This window comes from Diadema antillarum, unplaced genomic scaffold, assembly GCF_040938485.1.
Source record: "Diadema antillarum isolate AM-2024a unplaced genomic scaffold, OU_Dant_1.0 seq00000047_RagTag, whole genome shotgun sequence".
Classification (NCBI taxonomy): domain Eukaryota; kingdom Metazoa; phylum Echinodermata; class Echinoidea; order Diadematoida; family Diadematidae; genus Diadema; species Diadema antillarum.
In genome coordinates, this window is record NW_027271156.1 from 334,858 (window position 1) to 352,550 (window position 17,693).

The 17,693-nt window shown below is 36.8% G+C and overlaps 1 protein-coding gene across 11 annotated transcripts in view; it reads right to left on the reverse strand.

The window, feature by feature from the left end:
• The window catches only part of LOC139725492 (MAM and LDL-receptor class A domain-containing protein 2-like), a 197,655-nt gene that overhangs the window by 1,630 nt on the left and 178,332 nt on the right, over window positions 1-17,693 (reverse strand). For 10 of the 11 annotated variants that reach the window (XM_071636574.1, XM_071636577.1, XM_071636569.1 and 7 more), the window contains 5 exons: window positions 16,946-16,963; window positions 15,836-15,946; window positions 15,392-15,418; window positions 14,984-15,100; window positions 13,745-13,915 (listed from right to left, as the gene is read on the reverse strand). In XM_071636574.1, the coding sequence (XP_071492675.1) occupies window positions 13,745-13,915; window positions 14,984-15,100; window positions 15,392-15,418; window positions 15,836-15,946; window positions 16,946-16,963 (444 nt within the window). The remainder of the gene's footprint in view (window positions 1-13,744; window positions 13,916-14,983; window positions 15,101-15,391; window positions 15,419-15,835; window positions 15,947-16,945; window positions 16,964-17,693) is intronic. The other variant, XM_071636568.1, reaches the window with a different exon arrangement.

Below are 17,693 nucleotides of genomic sequence, written 5' to 3' on the forward strand. Positions count from 1 at the left end.
TCGAAAGCCAATAGCGTGTAGCGTGAACTTGGTGACTTTGTAACGATAGAATTTGCCATATCTCGTATGTCTTGATATTCTCGTTCATCATCAAAACGGTTTGATTTCAAGCTGGGCAATGCAGAGGATATTTTATACCTCATTTCTAGAATCATCTCATCTGATTGGTTAAATAACTGTGCCCTATTTTTGAGTTACTGTGACCGGCATAGGCGCCGGGAGTGGGGGGGGGGGGGGGGGGGGGGGGGGGCAGCCGTCCCCCCCCCCCAATCCAAAAAGTGGGGAGGGGGGGCAAAACGCATTTTTGCCCCCCCCCCCCCAAAAAAAAAAAAGCCCCCCTCCCCAAAAAAAAGAATGAATAAACAAATAAATAAAAATAGATGAAATAAGATAGATATGTATATAAATGAATAAACGCGAAAAAACATAGCTACAAACGGCAGTTTTTGGACTGTAAAATGTCAAAATTTCCAAACTCGCTCGCTCCGCTCGCTCGCATTCAATCGCTATGCCATTCTCCTGATGTTGCTGCCAGTAATTGCCAGCAGTTGTGCCTGGGTCGCCCCCCCCCCCCCTTAATTTCCAAAGCGAAAAAAAAAATATAGCTACAAACGGCAGTTTGGGGACTGTAAAATGTCAAAATTAATCGTCAAATTTATTCGTTATGCCATTTTCCTAACGTTGCAGCCAGTAATTGCCAGCAGTTGAGCCCGGTGCGCCTCCCCCTTAATTTCCAAAGCGAAAAATATAGCTACAAACGCCAGTTTGGGGATTGTAGAATGTCAAAATTTTCAAGCTCGCTCGCTTCGCTCGCTCGCATTGAATGGTTATGCCATTCTCCTAATGTTGCTGCCAGTAATTGCCAGCAGTTGCGCCCGATGCGCCCCCATTAATTTCTAAAGTGAAAGATATAGCTACAAACGCCAGTTTGGGGACTGTAGAATGTCAAAATTTTCAAGCTCGCTCGCTTCGCTCGCTCGCATTGAATGGTTATGCCATTCTCCTAATGTTGCCGCCAGTAATTGCCAGCAGTTGCGCCCGATGCCCCCCCCCCCCCTTAATTTCCAAAGCGAAAGATATAGCTACAAACGGCAGTTTTTGGACTGTAAAATGCCAAAATTTTCAAGCTCTCTCGCTCCGCTCGCTCGCATTTTATTGTTATGCAATTCTCCTGATGGTGCTGACAGTATATAATTTGTCGTTTCACACCGTCATTCCATAATCCATGTAAGGAAAACTTACAATGTTGCTCAATGACTGCGTTGTTGAATGTATCAAATTCCGTAATGTATTGTAGACCCATTATTGCGCACGCACACATGCACCAGCATACACACCGTCAAAATTACTTTTCCACAAGGTGCCCACCCCCAATGTTTCGACCCATCGTACGCCACTTTATATATATATATATATATATATATATATATATATATGTATACACACACACACACACAGACACACACACACACATATATATATATATATATATATATATATATATATATATATCGTCGGTGAAAAGATGAACCGACGTATCTGAGAAATTTTTTCAATTTTATCAAAAATTAGATTTTTGCCTTATTCCACTGTTCTCAATTGCACCTATCATCGTAGCAAGTTGTGGACTTCAAATTACAGCCAAAAGCTGTGATTTACGCACACGCCGTACATTATTTTGTCACTGCTGTTGTCGCACTGACTGCATGAAGTGACGCATCCGCATGCGTCTGTTCATGAACTAGCGCGTATTTTGCATGTGCGTGAATGAACCGACGCATCGCATAGGATCGCACGTTATAACTTCGGAGGAGAAACGCCGGTCCTCTGCTCTTCATCGAATCCTCAGTGAATGGATGAAGTGGCGTATTGTCAGTGATCAAGATGACAAACAGGTAAAGAAGAATAAATTTCTGTTAAAATTCACTTATGAGGTGTATAGCACAGCCTATTTCACATTCACATTTGTTTTTGGAGGCCTATGTCGTGGAAATATAACCAAGTTTGTAATTTTCATAGTTTTATGTAACCTAGTTGACTTCTCAATTATTGTAGTCCCATTCATTAGTAACCGTGTAAGAACTATCAGCAAGAGTTTAATTCTTTGTGTTCATTGTAGCCTTTATCTAACAGATTCTGTATCTGAACACCTCTCACTAAAAAATTATTTTCGCTTTAGAATTCCCGAAAACTCCCCTATTAATTGCGTTAGAGAAATGTTCCGTTCACGTAGATATCTACAAAAGACACATACAATTATTTTAATTGTAGCTGTTACTGTCTATTTGTATCGATGTAGGATATATAGGCGTCTACTGTAGATATCAAAACACTGTCCAGCCTAGCCTAGGCTAGTTGTAGTAGCAGTAGTTCTAATAGGTTGGTAGGAGCCTAGTACTAGTACTGCGCCTATGTTATGGCTATGTTGTTTTTTTTTTTTTTTTTTTTTTTTTTTTGGGGGGGGGGGTTTCCCTCCAAGTCCAAGCCAAAATAAAGAAAAAAATCCACTCATATTAATCAGATTTTAGAACTGAAATGGCTCTTCTTGGGACCTTGCCTCAACAAGCAATACAAAGAAATGCTGTCCGCTGTCACGTGGAAATGAACATGGACTCTGATGGAGGCATTTGAAAATATGCAAAGTCTATGGTAGAGTGATTTTTGCGAAGCTGATATATGTTGTGTGCAGTACTATACTAACAAGATAGGGAGAGAGAACAGTGCGTGTAAAAGAAATGTATCTCTATTCATGGTGAGTGGTTATTGCAAAAAAACCACAACTACTAAATTGTTCAGATTCTAGAGTTATCAAATTGTATGAAACTATAGATGGTCTGGTTGGACCTTAAAATCAATCAAGGGTATTAACCGGGGGGCCAAAAGCTAAAAACAGAGGTCGAGTTGCACTCTCTCTACAAACTAAGTAGACCATGCTTATTTTCAAGTTTTTATTGTAACAAACAACATTCCACTGGTCTACCTCAAAAAATTTGTTGCGAAAGCCTCCAAATCCAAGATGGCGTCCAAGATGGCCGCCATATTTACTGAATTTGTTATTTAAATGATAGAATTCGATAGAAACATCAGATTTCAACAAATGTGATGTCATATGAAAGAGAATAAAATTTTCTACAAGTTGATACCATTTTTGTGGGTTATTGTGATAATTGGATTGAGATTTTAAGGAAAAAACACTCATTTTTTGATATTTTCCTGAAAAAAGGAAAATCATGAAAATGCTTGATTCAGCATAAATCAGAGAACGACTGAAGGATTATCTTGAAACGTTTCAAGAATTTAGTTTGACATATAATTAACATTTGGAGAAAATTAGGGGTCAGTACCATTTTCGGTTCAGGAGTTATAATGTCTCAAACTTGAAAACTCACTACGTAAAAATGGCCACTTTAGTTGTGACCAAGACCTTGTTAGTCGTAAAAAAGTCTGCGCGCGCCAAGGCTACTACACGCACCACTGGCACGGGCGCTTGTGGCAGTGCCAGTAGTGCGTGTAGTAGTCTTGACAAATGCAGACTTTTTCTTTGACAAACGCGGGTTTGTGCCTGCAAACTAACTTTTCATACCAAGTGGTAGCTCAGGTGATACTGATCGCTATTATTTCAAAGTAGATTGTTCTGAAGCAGATGAGATGAAGCAAAAAAAAAAAAAAAATCAAATAGAGGTAGTAGCTTGAAACTTGGCACAAATCTTGTTATAGATAGTTTAAGACAGAATTTAGATCAACCGCTCATAAAAAAAATCAAGATGACAGCCATCAAAGTTGACATAGTGTATTGCGCCAAATTACATGTATCATTTCGTTTTTGATACAAATTTGTCTGTTGTGCTATCTTAAACCGTCTTAAGTTTTTATGGACACATTTTTTAAACCAGTGATATTCTACTCTCCGAAAAAGAAAAAAAAAAACAAATCGAGTGGAAGTTTTTACTTTTGATGTGAGGAGTGAAAAACAGAAAACGGTGAATTTAGAGTGAAATTGGAGTGACTTTTGAGTGAAAATGTTCATTTTCACTCATTTTAAAGTAACCTTATAGGCAGAGCTCCACACTAGGCAAATATCCGACCTTTTTTGGTGGCCCGATCAGGCCACCAAATTCTTCATTTCTGACATTTTGGTGGCCCGACGTGCGTTTTTTGTGGCCCCGGGCCACTGGACCACCGTTAGTGTCGAGCCCTGCCTTAGGGATCACTCGTCACTCTTCGAGTGATCCCCGAGGTCACTCTAAAATGAATGAAAATGAACATTTTCACTCTCGAGTGATCCTGATATCTAATACAGGAAAGTATCTACCAATGGCATAAGTTCAAATCAATTGTGACACTAAAACCCACATGAAATCAGCCTAAAAACAATGTAAGAAAAATCTGAAATCAAGAAAAAAACGGAAAATACAGTTTCAGCATGCTTATTTGTAAATGTGAATATACAGCACGAATAATCAATTTGGACAATTTTATTCGAACAATATACTGAAAAGTAATTTCGTACAACACATTAAGAGCAAAGTTGAGAAATTGCCGCCATGTTGGATTTTTTTTTTTTTTTTTTTTGGGGGGGGGGTCGGATCAGAAGGGCTTTCAAGGACATCTACGGATCAGACATTATTACACATATACCATCATCATTCACGTTTCTACAGCAGCAGAGTAACATACAAGTAAAAAAGCATATCTTTGATACAGATAAAATTCTTTTTTATTAAAGATTGGGCCTTACCCAAACACTGGAATGAGCTCCACCACCCCCCCCCCCCCAAAAAAAGACCCTCAATATGGTTTACACTAGTACAATATCGTTCGGATGTATAGAAACATGTAATAGACAGCAATATAAGAAGATTAAAAAAACATATCAAGTTATAAGTTGAGATAACTTTGACGCAACACACTAAAGGTATTGTTTACCATTGGGAGAGATATCACATTCGATTTATATGTGCAGGTTAGTTGTATTACAAAACATTCTACCATGTAAAAAAAAATTATGATAAAGCCTAAAACATACGGAGATATCACCATTTCTTTTCAAGAAACCATAACCATGATAACTGTTGACATAAAAAACATTCTTATCAGATCTATTTAGTATATCTAACAATATTTAGCATTAATTATACTGATTTAAGTTTGTACATTAATCCCTAACTCACAGTTTAGAACTAGTTTGAGGAATTAAGTAAAGCTGGGTTTTTGTTTTACGTGCACTAATGGTAAATAATGACTTGAACGACAACCTCGATAAATTACCGCCATCTCGAATTTTGGGTGGATACTATTTTTATCGCTAAATATTACACATTGGCAAAATTTGTGCCAAATTTTAAGCTCCTATCTCTTTTTGGAAAATACTTTCTGTTCAATCTTATCTGCCTAAGAACAATCTACTATGATGAAATGCTACAGTTATAGCGACCAGCGTCACCTACCACTTGGCATGAAAAGTTAGTTTGCAGGTACTTGCAAGTCACTAGACCATTACAGTATTACATGTGACCATGTAAACACATTGTAAGCAAAATTTATAATGCATAGATATAATTTTTTTCAAGTTTTAGATGTTAACTTGTCAACAGTGTATGATATTGCCTGTAATTCCAGAAATATGAATTATGTCTCAATCTCAGTAAATCTCAATCTCAATCGCAGGTTTCAAAATAATTCTTCAGTTCTTCTTTGATAAATACTAAATCATGCATTTTTACATGTCTTCCTTTTTTCAAAACAATATAAAAATATGGATCCCCCCCCCCCCCCAAAAGAGAAGCAAACAATCCCCCCAATTTATCACAATACACAGCTAAAGTGGTATCAACTTTTAGAAAGTTTTACTCTCCTTCATATGACATCAAATTTGTCGCAATCCAAAGTCTCTATCAAATTTTTATGTTTGAAATGTTAATTTCAATAAAATGGCGGCCCTGTTGGACCGCATCTGTACTTTGCAACAAATCTACTGAGGTGTACTTACGGAACATTGCTTAGTATGCTTAATATTATGTATGGTCTTGTTTATAGAGAGAGTGGAACTCGAAAAGTAAGCACGATCTTGGATTTGACCTTCTGTGACGTCTTTGGGAACAGATGCGTGTAAATAACATATTATGTAAAATGGGATTTCAAGTTTGAGACATTATAACTCCTGAACCAAATACAATACTGACCTCTAATTTTCTCCAAATATTGATTATATGGGAAAGATGTTAATTTCTGCATGGTTTTCATAAACATTTTTAGTTTTGTTTTTTAAACTTTTTAGAGAAATATTCATGGTGCATTCTGAAAAATGTCTCCATAAAAACCTAAGATGGTTTGAAATGGCATTAAAATGTTGAGAATATATAAAAACCATATGAATAGACAGCAAAACAGACAAAATTGTATCAAAATCGAAATGATACATTTACTTTGGCGCAATACGCTATGTCAGCTTTGATGGCCTGCAATCTTGAATTTTTTGAGTGATTGATCCAAATTTTGTTTTAAACTTTCTATAGCAAGGTTGTTTCAAGCTTCTACCTCTATTTGAAAGATATTTTTTGCTTCATCTCATCTGCTTCAGAACAATCTACTTTGAAATAATAGCAATCAGCGTCACCTGATCTACCACTTGGTATGAAAAGTTAGTTTGCAGGCACAAACCCGCGTTTGTCAAAGAAAAAGTCTGCGTTTGCCAAGACTACTACACGCACCACTGGCACTGCTACAAGCGCCAGTGCCAGTGGTGCGTGTAGTAGTCTTGGCAAACGCAGGCTCTTTTTACGACCAACAAGGTCTTGTCACAACTAAAGTGGCCATTTTTACATAGTGAGTTTTCAAGTTTGAGACATTATAACCGAAAATGGTACTGACCCCTAATTTTCTTCAAATATTAATTATATGTCAAACTAAATTCTTGAAACGTTTCAAGATAATCCTTCAGTCTTTTTCTGATTTATGCTGAATCAAGCATTTTCATGATTTTCCTTTTTTAAGAAAAATATCAAAAAATGAATGTTTTTTCCTTAAAATCTCAATCCAATTATTACAATAACCCACAAAAATGGTATCAACTTGTAGAAAATTTTATTTTCTTTCACATGACATCAAATTTGTTGAAATCTGATTTTTCAATCAAATTCTATCTTTCAAATAACAAATTCGGTAAATACGGCGGCCATCTTGGACGCCATCTTGGATTTGGAGGCTTTCGCAACAAATTTTTTGAGGTAGACCAGTGGAATGTTGTTTGTTACAATAAAAACTTGAAAATAAGCATGGTCTACTTAGTTTGTAGAGAGAGTGCAACTCCCTCGTTAAGTAAGCGACTTTTTGGGGTTTGGCCCTCCGGTTATATTGTCATTTAACTTGTTTGCATTCAAGATCATACATTTTACAGGGGTCCATTTGAATAAGAAATATGTAGATTACACCTTCAGTGTCATTGTAGTTCATACAGTCAAATAATTTATGTAGGAAGCAAATATCAACGATCAGAATTTGGTTTAGAAATGGGTTTTATCTTAATGATGATGTTACGTATTTACCTTTAGATATCTTGCGCTGTTCTAGTATCATTATATACTTGCATAAATGGATATAGATTATTACAAAACTTGTACTCTCAGGCCTGAATTCACGAAGGTGGTTTAAATTTAGACCATGGTTTATGCAATTCCCTCTGCGTAAATGCATGTGACAGCTTGCATACACTGGCAGATGCTCAATAACAATCGCTCGTTGATCTGCACTTGTCAAAGGTACACCCATTTTACGCTTATTTTGTACCATGGTCTAAATTTAAACCACCTTAGTGAATTTGGGCCTTAGAGTAAAAAAATCAACTTTTCTATCAAAATGAAAGAGCACTTGACTAACCACTTTCAGAAAGCAGGGGAATAAAGTTACCCATAACATATGTCAGTATCAAGTTGATGAAATGTGTTATTTTCATTTTTTCAATGAATTTTTGTAGTAGTCCCTTTATATTTTCTTGATATTGGAATCCACGTACATCATAAATTACATGTACATGTATAACATTCAGGCTCTTCTGCATGGGATTATACTATTTGTACAGCTTGTGCAAGCCGGACAGACCAGGGGCAGAGCAGCCAATCAGAGGCAACGACAGCACCAATCGGCAACTGCCATGGCACTGATTTTCAAGACCACAGTGCTCCTTCAATACCGACACTTGGTCCCCACCGTGATACTTGTCTGCAAGGGCACAGCACCCCGTCAATGGCAGGAACAGTGCCACTTGCTCCTGCCATGGTACTCTACAAGGGCAGTGCACCCCTTCAATTTCAGGAATAGTACCACAAAAGGTATCCACCCAGATTCTATGGCAACGACTGCAGATAAGAAAAAAAAAATGGTTTAGTGCTTCAAAAGAATTTTTAAATGTGAGCTAGGGATGAAAATCATGAACATTAAATGTTTATCTGTATTTATTTCATGTTAAGTATTATAAAATGTGGACAATAGTTTTATCAAAATTGTTACTAGAATAAACCACCACTGGGACAATATTGCAAACTATTTAAATGCTAGGGTGTTTTGCAATGCAACGGAAGCATACATGTGCATCAAATGTGATGATTTTAGCATATTTTTAATCACTGCGCCCAATGTTAAAAAGTGACTTTAATTGTCCCACTCAAGGTACTGGTCTTCATGTGGAGAGAACCCATTCAATGGCAGCTACAGCACCACTTGGTCCCCACCACGGCACTGGTCTGCAAGGGCAGAGCACCCCTTCAATGGCAGGAACAGTACCACTTGGTATCTACCCAGGTACTGTTTTCTCAAGTGCAGAGCACCTCTTCAATGGCACTTACAGCAACACTTAAAACACCTTGCTAACATGTGCAGATGAAGAAAACAAACTGTTGTCGTGCTTCAAAGTAGTTTCTAACTATGAGTCAGGGATAAAAAATCACCAACATGAAAATATTAATTTCTATTCAATCAGTGTTAAGTACAGGGTATTGTAAGATAAACAAACAGTTAACAATAGTTGAATAAAAACCGTTTCTAAAATAAACTGTCACTGTGACAGTTTAATGAGAAAATAAGTACTATCTCCTTATGTTTGTGGTTTTGTTGCAAAATTTTTGTTGCTAAGGTGTTTCGTGACACAAATGAACCATACATGTGCGATAATATGAGCATTTCTTTTTGATCACTGCTCCCAGTGTTAATAAAGTGGCTGTAATTGTCCCTTCAAAGGAACAGCAAGGGTACCACTCTACCCAAGGATACCACATTGTCAGGTGTCATCTGTTCCTGCATTCACTTTTTTTTTCATGTTATAGGTCAATTGCAATTATAGTGAGAATGGGCAAATATGACATTGTCAAGATATGATGTGTAGCAGATGTGAACAGCAGGGCTTAATTGGCAGATTCACAAGAATGCACTCATCATGAATCCATGTCAATATTCTTATGATCTATGCAGTGATATTTTTTATTAGCCTTATTCTTCATTCAAATTTTTGTATTTTGTATTTCCCTCACAGCATAAGCATTTTGTTTATCTGCCATAAATCTCAGAAACCAAAAAATAAGTTGAGAATATCAAACCAGCCCTTGAGTTGTCTTTAATGATTCTCATCTTCATCTATTCCATGCCTGTCCATTTACCATTTCAGCATAACACACCTGACTTTTTTTCCCAAATGTCATCCATGCTTTTAATTTCTCATTTGCTGCATAGCTGCCAGCTTTCCAGAATTTTCTTTAATTAGTAGTGTTGAGCCTGGAAACATAACTCTGGTTCTCCTTTACTCTAAATATCATAATGTTGTTTTAAATAGGAAATGTACGTTGTAATTGAAAGTGTACAAGTGGATTTCTACCTAGAATTTGGTACAGTGTTGTTTTGATTGGTTTATGTTGCCGGCTGTGCTATTGTACAAATGTCAATGTTGATAAGATACAATATAACCCAACATTCTTGCTTTCTTTTCCTTTCCCTACCCTTGCCTTGTTGAACTTATTGTGGCTCGTCATGTTTTTTTATTCATTTTTGCGTGTGTGTGAAATTTCCCTATTCCCCACATGCACACAGCCACATACTAGTAAGGCTAAGAACACACATAAAATGCATTGCAGCTCAGTACTGTAAAAATTTCTAAGAAATCCATGTAGGAATTAGAAGCTTTAGTAATTCATTTCTTGTGACTCTGTGGCCATCAAGGAATACATTCCACTGGTGGATTTCAGTTGAGTGCATTATGTTCTCTTGAAAGATTTGTGTGTTATCAAATTCATTCTTGAAGGGAAGCTAGTGTGTTTTTGCTCCCTGGACATGAATGTACTAGTTACCAGAAGTGGTGGTTGTTGTTGTTGTTGTTTTTGTCTTGCCTGCGTAGCAGAAGCACTTTTCAGTCACTTTTCAGTCGTTGTTGTCATTGTGGTCAACTCATTAAAGGTCAAAGGTCCATAAACTTATGTTGAAATGTACTCAACTCACAAACTGCAGTATGCACGTGAGATGTTGCTTGACATTTGCCTTTTTATCTTTTTAGTCAAAATATGCCATGATATCACATGCTGAAATGGACACTTCTATTTGACTATACTGCATGCTTTTGTTGTGACATGCTGTTGTACTGTGGCTAAGACTTGCTTTTGCAATGCAATGATGCTGCATTTGCTGGATTTCTACTGCTTGACAGACTTATTGCACATTTTTCTTATCTTAAATGCAGTTGTGATTTTCTCCATTTTTCTACTCTGCTTGTCATACTCTTTGCTACTGTATTCGTTTTAGCTACTGTAACAGTAGATACATGCTGCTCACCCTATTGCTATCCCATGTTAATGGTAATGTTTTTAGATTACGAACATAATCACGTTATATCATCACTCTTGTTTGTACAAACTAATTTTTCATGTATTTGTGCTGTAAGCTCACAGTAGTGTCCTCTAACAAATTCTGTTTATACTTCATCTACCAACTTATATTTCAATTTCAATTGAAGGTCTGTCATGTTTCTGTATTGTATGTTCTGATGATTAGTAATGATGATAAGTAATATTGTTGACACACAATTTGTACTATGTATACAACTATGTATTAGTATCTACCGGCTACTGTTAATAAAAGTGTTCATAAAAAAAAATAGATAAAAATTGGACAGTGTTTCATGTGTGAAGATGTGTGCGATGGATGAGCGCACATATTGTCATGTGGAGATTTTATTCTCATTTCGATTCACTTATATCCAGATTGCTAGATAAACAATAAGACAGTTTCAGTATTGCAAACAGGTTGTAAATCTTGATTTGTCAGAGGCATCATCTTGTTTAAAGATGAGATCAAGTAATACATATTTTGACCACTATACGTGTTTAATGTGAATTGATTGATTTTTTAATGTAAAAAAAAGTGAGTTTTCTTTTATGTTGTCTCTATCAATTTTTCCATACGGTACTGTTAGCAGTGATAACGTACAAGAGATCACTTTAAAAAATGAAGTAAATGGTGTGGCAACTGAATGCTCACCATAACTTGTAAGCATTATACGTGTTTTGTTTTTTCTAATTTTAGAAAATTTTCTAATTGTTGTTTAAGAAAAAAATGCCACCCCACTTTTATCATTATTATTTTTTTATTTGGACGATGCATAGGAATACATAGGGTGTCACAACTATGCCCCTACTTTTTTTCTTTTTTTTCCTTTTTTTTTACCACGGTAGTGGAACTAGAAAAAAGATGAAACCCAAAGTATGAGCGTGATAGGTCCTTTTTTTTCCCCCGCTGAAGGCCTTTTGATTATTACTATTTTTTTTTTTGCATGTTAGTTCATGTAACACGGAAGTGGCAACAAAAGAATAAAGTGTCCCCTTTTTTATTCTATTATCATTATTATTTTTTTTTTGGGGGGGGGGGGAGCTTGGCACCGGCGATGTAAAATCCCGAAATTGGCGTAATTTGGCACTATTTTACAAAGTTGATAGCAGCAAGAAATAAGAGATGCATAATTTTCTTTACAATGTAGACAAAATTTCAGTACAGTTGTACACACTGGTACAAGTCACCTCACATAAGCACTTGAAAAATGAAGATCAATATTGCATAAAGTAAAAGTAATCGTTTGCTTCATTTAGCGATGTCACTCATTTACATTCGCTTGCCAGAGCAATCTGTCAAATTCTTAGTGTAATTTGTTTGGCACTAAGCGGACTGTTATAAAATATGAAAAGTCATAGGTATATACACCGTACATTCAAATCACAAACATGTTGAATTTTTCAGTTAGAAAACAGTAAATATTGTAATACGCAAAAACCCAACCAACGTGTGCATTCGAGTCTGCAGAAAAGTTAATTGACCCATATTGAGCGCCTGTGTGAGCATACCCATATGAGACGGTGCTTGCGCTACGCGTTCACCTACTGTGCGCGGATGAAGCGACGTATCTAAGCGTATACGTCTGTTTACAACCAGACGCGCAATAGACTTGATTGCATGAACCGACGCAAACCTCCTCGCGCGCTGTAACGGGCAGAAAATCACTGTCCGAAATGTCAACCTAATTTTCCCCACGTCAATACTCACTGCATGCAGATAATCATGTTATACATTTACAATGGTTAGAAAGAACAGGTCTTGGGCGTTCTTGTGGTGTAACGTTTGTCTAGATTAACAGTCGATAAGTACGTGATTACATCCGTTGAAAAAGTCCATATTTTCAAACGCGTTTTTCTCCGATTCACATTTGCGCACTTGCGGGTCGGAAACGTCGGTTCATGTTTTCACCGACGATATATATATGTGTGTGTGTGTGTGTGTGTGTGTGTGTGTGTGTATGTGTATATATTGTGTAACATATGTATGGTCTATCGTGAGCCCCCTCCAATATTTGCCCCCCCCCCCCCCCCCCAATCCAAAACTGCTTCCGGCGCGCCTGGTGACCGGGGCCCGGGCGCGTGTTTTTTTTAGACGGCACAGATTGGGGAAACTTAAAATCTATCGGGGACCCTATCCCTAAACCTAACCCTAATCCTAATCCTAACCCTAACCATCAAACCCTAACCCTAACCCTAACCCTAACCATAACCATAACCAAAAACCCTAACCCAACGTTTTTCCCATAGGTTTAACACGCGCCATGCCCCAATCTGTGCCGTCTTTAAAAAAAAACGCGGCCCGGGCACAGTTAGTAAATAGGTTTGGAGACAGTCGCGACCCCATACACATAGATCGCTCATATTTACGCACCAATGATACGACCGCCGCACATTCAATCAGCGTGCTGTAAAAGAGACTAGCGGACTGGTTTGGAGACAGTCGCAACCCCGTTACGGTATCGGTAGTACACGTACACTGTACACATAGATGATCACTGTACGCACCAATGATACGACCGCCGCGCAGCATTGATTACGAGTGCTGTAAAAGAGACTAGAATCTATATTTTCGGTATCTATATTTCGGAATCTATATTTTCGGGATATAAAACAAATAATGACTGCTTGATATTCGGGGTACAGTTAAAATTATGTAGGCCCTCGGTGATGTGAAAACCAAAACCATGCCCTCAGCTTCGCTTCGGGCATAGTTACGGTTTTCACATCACCTTGGGCCCATAATTTTAACTGTGCCCCTCATAGCAGTCATTATTTGCATAATGTTTGTCTGATAAAGCTTCCCAGTTCGTCAGTATCAGTATACATGTTCCCTATTCAACAAAGAAAAAGTGCAAGAGAACGTTATTCAAATGATTTCTTACCTAGTCCAGTGTTGGGGCAATAGTAGCTATAATCGTAGCAGCAGTCGTTGAACCGCTCACACGCCGCATCGCAGTAACAATCTGATGAACGGCAGTCACTTCCGACACAGTTACATCCAAAGCCGTAACAACTTCCGTCGTAAGGCATTGGTTCTGTGACGTATGTTGGTGCTAGATGAATATTCGGACGGAGTAGAAATATCGGTACTAATGACAGAGGACAATGCCTACGTATACCAAAAGCCACGTAGATAATGCTCCGTTGATATTATCTATATATATATATATATATATATATATATATATATATATATATTTGTATACTTCATATAGATTCCTCTCAACTGATTGGTTAAAAGTGGAGTCATGAAAATAGCTGTGCCCCATTTTTGATCAAAATAACGTCATGATTTACTGTGCCCGGGGCATAGAATCAAGTGTGCCTGTAAATAGGCTTGGAAACAGTCGCAACCCCGTACAAATAGATCACTCATAATATGCACCAATGATACGACCGCCGCGCTGTCGATCAGCGTTGACTACGAGTGCTGTAAAAAAGACTAGAATCTATATTTTCGGTATATAAAACAAATAATGACAGCTTGATATTCGGGGCACAGCTAAAATTATGTAGGCCCCCGGTGATGTGAAAACCATAACTATGCCCTCAGCTTCGCTTCGGGCATAGTTATGGTTTTCACATCACATTGGGCCCATTTTTAACTGTGCTCCGTAAAGCAGTCATTATTTGTATACTGTAACTTAGGAACTTGGGCACTATTAAAAAGTATATGTCCTGTTTTTATTACAAAGTACTGATGATTTGGACTCTACGCTACGTACGTATTTTCATTACACCTACCCAAACTTTTATGTGGGAGAAGAAAGATTATACAAATACGAGGAGTTTAAGGTGTTAATTTTCTTCAATTTGTATCCCTCTACAATAAAATTTGTAAGACCGAATCCGCTGACCTGCATTCTTACAAACATGTCGGGTTAATGAAGAACTGGACTCTGTAATTTATTAAACTTGTTAAATTACAGATCAGCAGTTGAGATCTTGCATCTTTATTTCCTTTTGTAGAGAGAGACAAATTGAAGAAAATTGACACCTCAACCTTCACCTCTCTGATAAATGATATTATTCTCTTGCTTTTACGAGTAGTTAAACTTGTAATGACTGTAATGGTTAACGTTCTCACGATTGTTTGGTACACAAAAGACAGGGACACTTACAGCAATAGTAATGTTCATCACTGTTATCGGAACAGTCATTGATCCCATCACATTCCCAGTTGCCTGGTATACATTGTCCGTTGTTACAAATGAAGTCTCCGTAATTACAGGAAGAGGCTAGAAAAGAGGGAACAAGAGAAAAGAAACATTTTGATGTGTACTAATACCCATGTGTCTTCTTAACTTATGTTTCCTTTAGAAGGAGATCTGACTGTAATGAATATACAATAGGATATGTACCGAATAATTACGTACAAAATTATAAGATCTCGGGCAGAGCGTATTAGATATGTGGCATGTATGTTTGATGTTAATATTTCTCATTATTATAGAATGTAAAAAAGCACTCGGACAAAAATTGCAAGGAATCGAGTGGCGGCCAATGTTACATTAATGAAATAATTTTACCTGGGGTAGATGCGTAATAATCGTCACCTGGAGAAAGAAAAGAGCACAAAGCAGCATCTCAAAAAAATGGTTGCATTTTCTTCAGAATGAAATTTATCTTCTAATTAAAGTGTTGTAGTTTATATACCCTACCTATATGATAATTCGATAGAACAACATGTATTGTTTTCTTTCAGAATCAAAATAATTGAGATACTATAACTCTCATACCATTTATGATAGTTTTATCGCTGTTTAATATTAGTTTGAACTGTACATGATTACAATAGTTTTGCAATATTAAAAATATCAAACAGAAATTACATGTACATGTATGTCCAAAAACTCTCTTCGACTACTATGTATTGTATTGTATGTGTATCTATTTCGTTTCCAACAAATAATATTGTTTACAACATTTGAAAAAAAAAAAAGCAATGCTTCAATGTAACAAAAATGACTTACCGCATCCATATTCGTCACTGTAATCGGCGCAATCATTCCATCCGTCGCATCTCCACGAATATGGCATACACTGCCCATCGGAGCACTGGAATGAATTGCCGCCGCAGTAGACTGTGTCGAGGATTGACAGCATGAGCATACTTAGAGACTACAATAAACTGATCTGCATTAACCAACATTTCCGCTTCAATTTAAAGTTTGTTATTAAAAACACCAGAAGTCGTATTATGCCTATAATATCAAAGAGATGTTATGAAGAGACTAAACATTAAAAGAAGAAGTTTCATGAGTGCAGCATCCCACAATCTTGTCCGTGCCAATGACGAAAAAAAAATTGGGATCAACTTTACCAAATCGCCAACCTGCAGGATGGGCACAAGAAAAACAAAACACACACACACACACACACACACACACACACACACAACTCATTACGATACTTGATGTCCTCAACGAAATTTTTTTTTAAAGCTCGAATTCTGATTAGAGTGTTTAAAAGTAACACCATAATTATACTAACAGTTGTGAACAGATCTTGAAGTGACATAATGCCTTGCACTTTGAACAAACGGGAAACCATGAATTTCTCAGCCACTCAGTTTTCAGAAGCAATAAATATATTCATCGTAATCCTTTTAACATAAAAAAATTCCCATCGAAGTTTAGTAATCCCTTTAAATGAAACTGATTATTGAAGTGCTTTTTAAAAAACGCGGATGTTTGAAGAGATTTTGTTTCAATGAAAAATTGTCTTTTTCGGTGTATTCAAAGTAGGGTAAAAATGTTTTTACAGTATGTTATTTTCTGTATAACAATTACATTGCACTGCTTTATTTCATTGGAAACTAGAAAATATTGCACTCAAGTTTGACTGTGCAATATTCCCTGGTATCCCATTCATTGCAATCCAAGTCAACATATTATAATTATAGAGTAACCTGAGAATAGCATGATCTAAACACCGTTATACTTATCGTTTAAAAAAAAAAGTATTTCAAAAATGTAAAAATTAGTAACCGACAAATGTATCATACACACAGGAGATTTTTATTTATCATGAATAAATGCTTAAAATTAGAGTAAATGCCATGAAAGCTTTTAAATTCATACCTGGTGTTGAGTATCCCCCTGTACAAATGATGAACAATTACAAAACACAAAGTAATCGATATTTGATGTTTGATAACAGATAGTCATCAGCTGACTGTTATCGTTTCGTTAATAGACGTATGTAAATACAAACAGGAAAAGTCAAGCCGATGTTGTCTTTAACTTGCGTTCAAAGACATATTAAGTACGCTTTAAACATGTTATGGCATTCAACGGTTACCATCGTCTACACCTCAATCATCACATTATAAGATTATCAAAGCAATGAAACACCTCCATGATTGCAATAAGGTTACCAAATATAAAAATGACACAACATGCATAGCATGTAACCAACAACCTACCTTTATCGCTACTCTAACGACATTGCCGAATTGTTCCCTTAATTTCAAAGTAGATTATGAAATTATTAAACTCTTTTAAAACATTTTTCTTTTTCTGGGGATAATTGGAAGCAATCGTAGAAGCTGTTCAGTGCCTATGATAGCTTTCGTAGGCAATGAATCGACAATGCGGATCCAATGCAATCGCATGTTATGTTCAAGAACACCTCATACTTGCAATAAAACAGCTAGAAAAAAAAATATCTATAGTTTATTTAAATAAGGACCTGCATGGATGTCATTCGTATGTACATTGAAAACAGTACGGCAACGTTGAATTTCAGTTTCGAGTGTCTGTTGGTCCTAACGAATGAGAGGGAGACAATACAATTTTGGTCTTGACAAGCTTTCGGGGAAGAAAAAGA